The sequence below is a fragment of the Sorex fumeus genome, unplaced genomic scaffold (assembly GCF_029834395.1).
Source record: "Sorex fumeus unplaced genomic scaffold, SorFum_2.1 ptg000063l, whole genome shotgun sequence".
Taxonomy (NCBI): Eukaryota; Metazoa; Chordata; class Mammalia; order Eulipotyphla; family Soricidae; genus Sorex; species Sorex fumeus.
In genome coordinates this window covers 61,629,430-61,630,931 of record NW_026606120.1, presented here as the reverse complement: position 1 = coordinate 61,630,931, position 1,502 = coordinate 61,629,430, and the positions used below count along the sequence as shown (strand labels likewise).

Genomic DNA, 1,502 nt, shown 5'->3' with positions numbered 1-1,502 from the left:
CTGCGTGACTTTCAGATTTCCCATAACTGTAAATTCCTGTTCCAACAGGGAGAAAGAAGAAAGGCCATTAAATGGTCTTCTCTCTGGCCTTGTCCAGAGAGAAGGCCATTTAATCAGCAGCTGAAGCTATGGTCTGCCAATGAAGAGGCCCCTCAGATGGGTCTGGGTCATGTGGTTCTGGAGTCCAAAGCACTAACAGGACACTTTGGTGACTTCATGCATCTATGTCTGTGGATCATTTTCTGTAGGTGTATGGGGAAGACACCATGGACCAAGGGAACCTCACGTGGGTTTCAGAATTCGTCTTCCTGGGATTTTCAAAGACTCGGGGGATCCAGTTTTTCCTGTTTCTGGTGTTCCTGTCTGTCTACACCACCACTGTGGTGGGGAACATCCTCATCATGGTCACAGTGATCTCAGACTCCAGGCTCCACACGCCCATGTACTTCCTGCTCCGAAACCTGGCTCTCTTAGACCTCTGTTTCTCCTCTGTCACGGCCCCAAAGATGCTGGTGGACTTCCTATCTGAGAGGAAGACCATCTCCTACCAGGGCTGCATGACTCAGCTTTTCTTCTTCCACTTTCTGGGGGGTGCCATGGTCTTCTTCCTCTCAGTGATGGCCTATGACCGCCTGGTGGCCATCTCTCGGCCTCTGCACTATGTCACCATCATGAACACTCAACTCTGTGTGGGGCTGGTGGTGACAGCATGGATGGTAGGCTTTGTTCATTCCATGACTCAGTTGGTTCTGATGCTCCCTTTACCATTTTGTGGCCCCAATATCCTGGATAACTTCTACTGTGATGTGCCTCAAGTGTTGAGACTTGCCTGCACAGACACTGCAGTCCTTGAGTTCCTCATGATCTGCAACAGTGGGATGCTGGATATCATCTGGTTCATTCTTCTCCTGGTCTCCTACTCGGTCATTTTAGTGTTGCTGAGGTCGCACTCAGAGCAGGCGAGAAAGAAGGCAGCTTCCACATGTACCACTCACATCATTGTGGTGTCAATGGTCTTCATCCCCAGTATTTACCTCTATGCCCGGCCCTTTACCTCCTTCTCCATGGACAAGGCTGTGTCCATCAGTCATACAGTCATGACCCCGATGCTTAACCCCATGATCTACACCCTGAGGAACCAGGAGATGCAGGCAGCAGTGAAAAGATTAGGGAAGCGCTGTATGGTTCGTAAGAGGGAGTGACAAGAGTGGTCACTTCTCCTTGGCTTTGTTTTCTACTTGGAGGGTGGAGGGAGAGAGAGGGGGTGGGGAGGGAGAAGGAGAACTAGAGAGGGAGAGAGAGGGAGAAAGAGAAGGAGAGAGGGAGGGAAAGGGAGAAAGAGCGAGCATGAGAGCACACCATTGTTTTCTTTTCTTTTGGTGGATTTGTTGTGAGGGTCATTATGGAAGTGAGTGAGTTTTGAAACTAAGCAAATTACCCATATTCCCAACTAGGAAGGAATGGTATTTTATAGTGCAGTTGACTCAATGAGGAGGCTAGGG

General features: G+C 49.6%; 1 protein-coding gene across 1 annotated transcript; it reads left to right on the top strand.

Annotated features, from left to right (window-relative positions):
• The first annotated feature begins 266 nt into the window (after positions 1-266).
• Positions 267-1,202, top strand: LOC130035964 (olfactory receptor 4D2-like). Its single transcript, XM_056127908.1, has one exon. The coding sequence runs from the start codon at positions 267-269 to the stop codon at positions 1,200-1,202; it is 936 nt and encodes a 311-aa protein (XP_055983883.1).
• The last annotated feature ends 300 nt before the right edge of the window (positions 1,203-1,502 follow it).

What these genes read in the sequence shown, in the direction of transcription:
- LOC130035964 (XM_056127908.1), top strand. Translation starts at nt 267, where the DNA reads ATGGACCAAGGGAACCTCACGTGGGTTTCAGAATTCGTCTTCCTGGGA.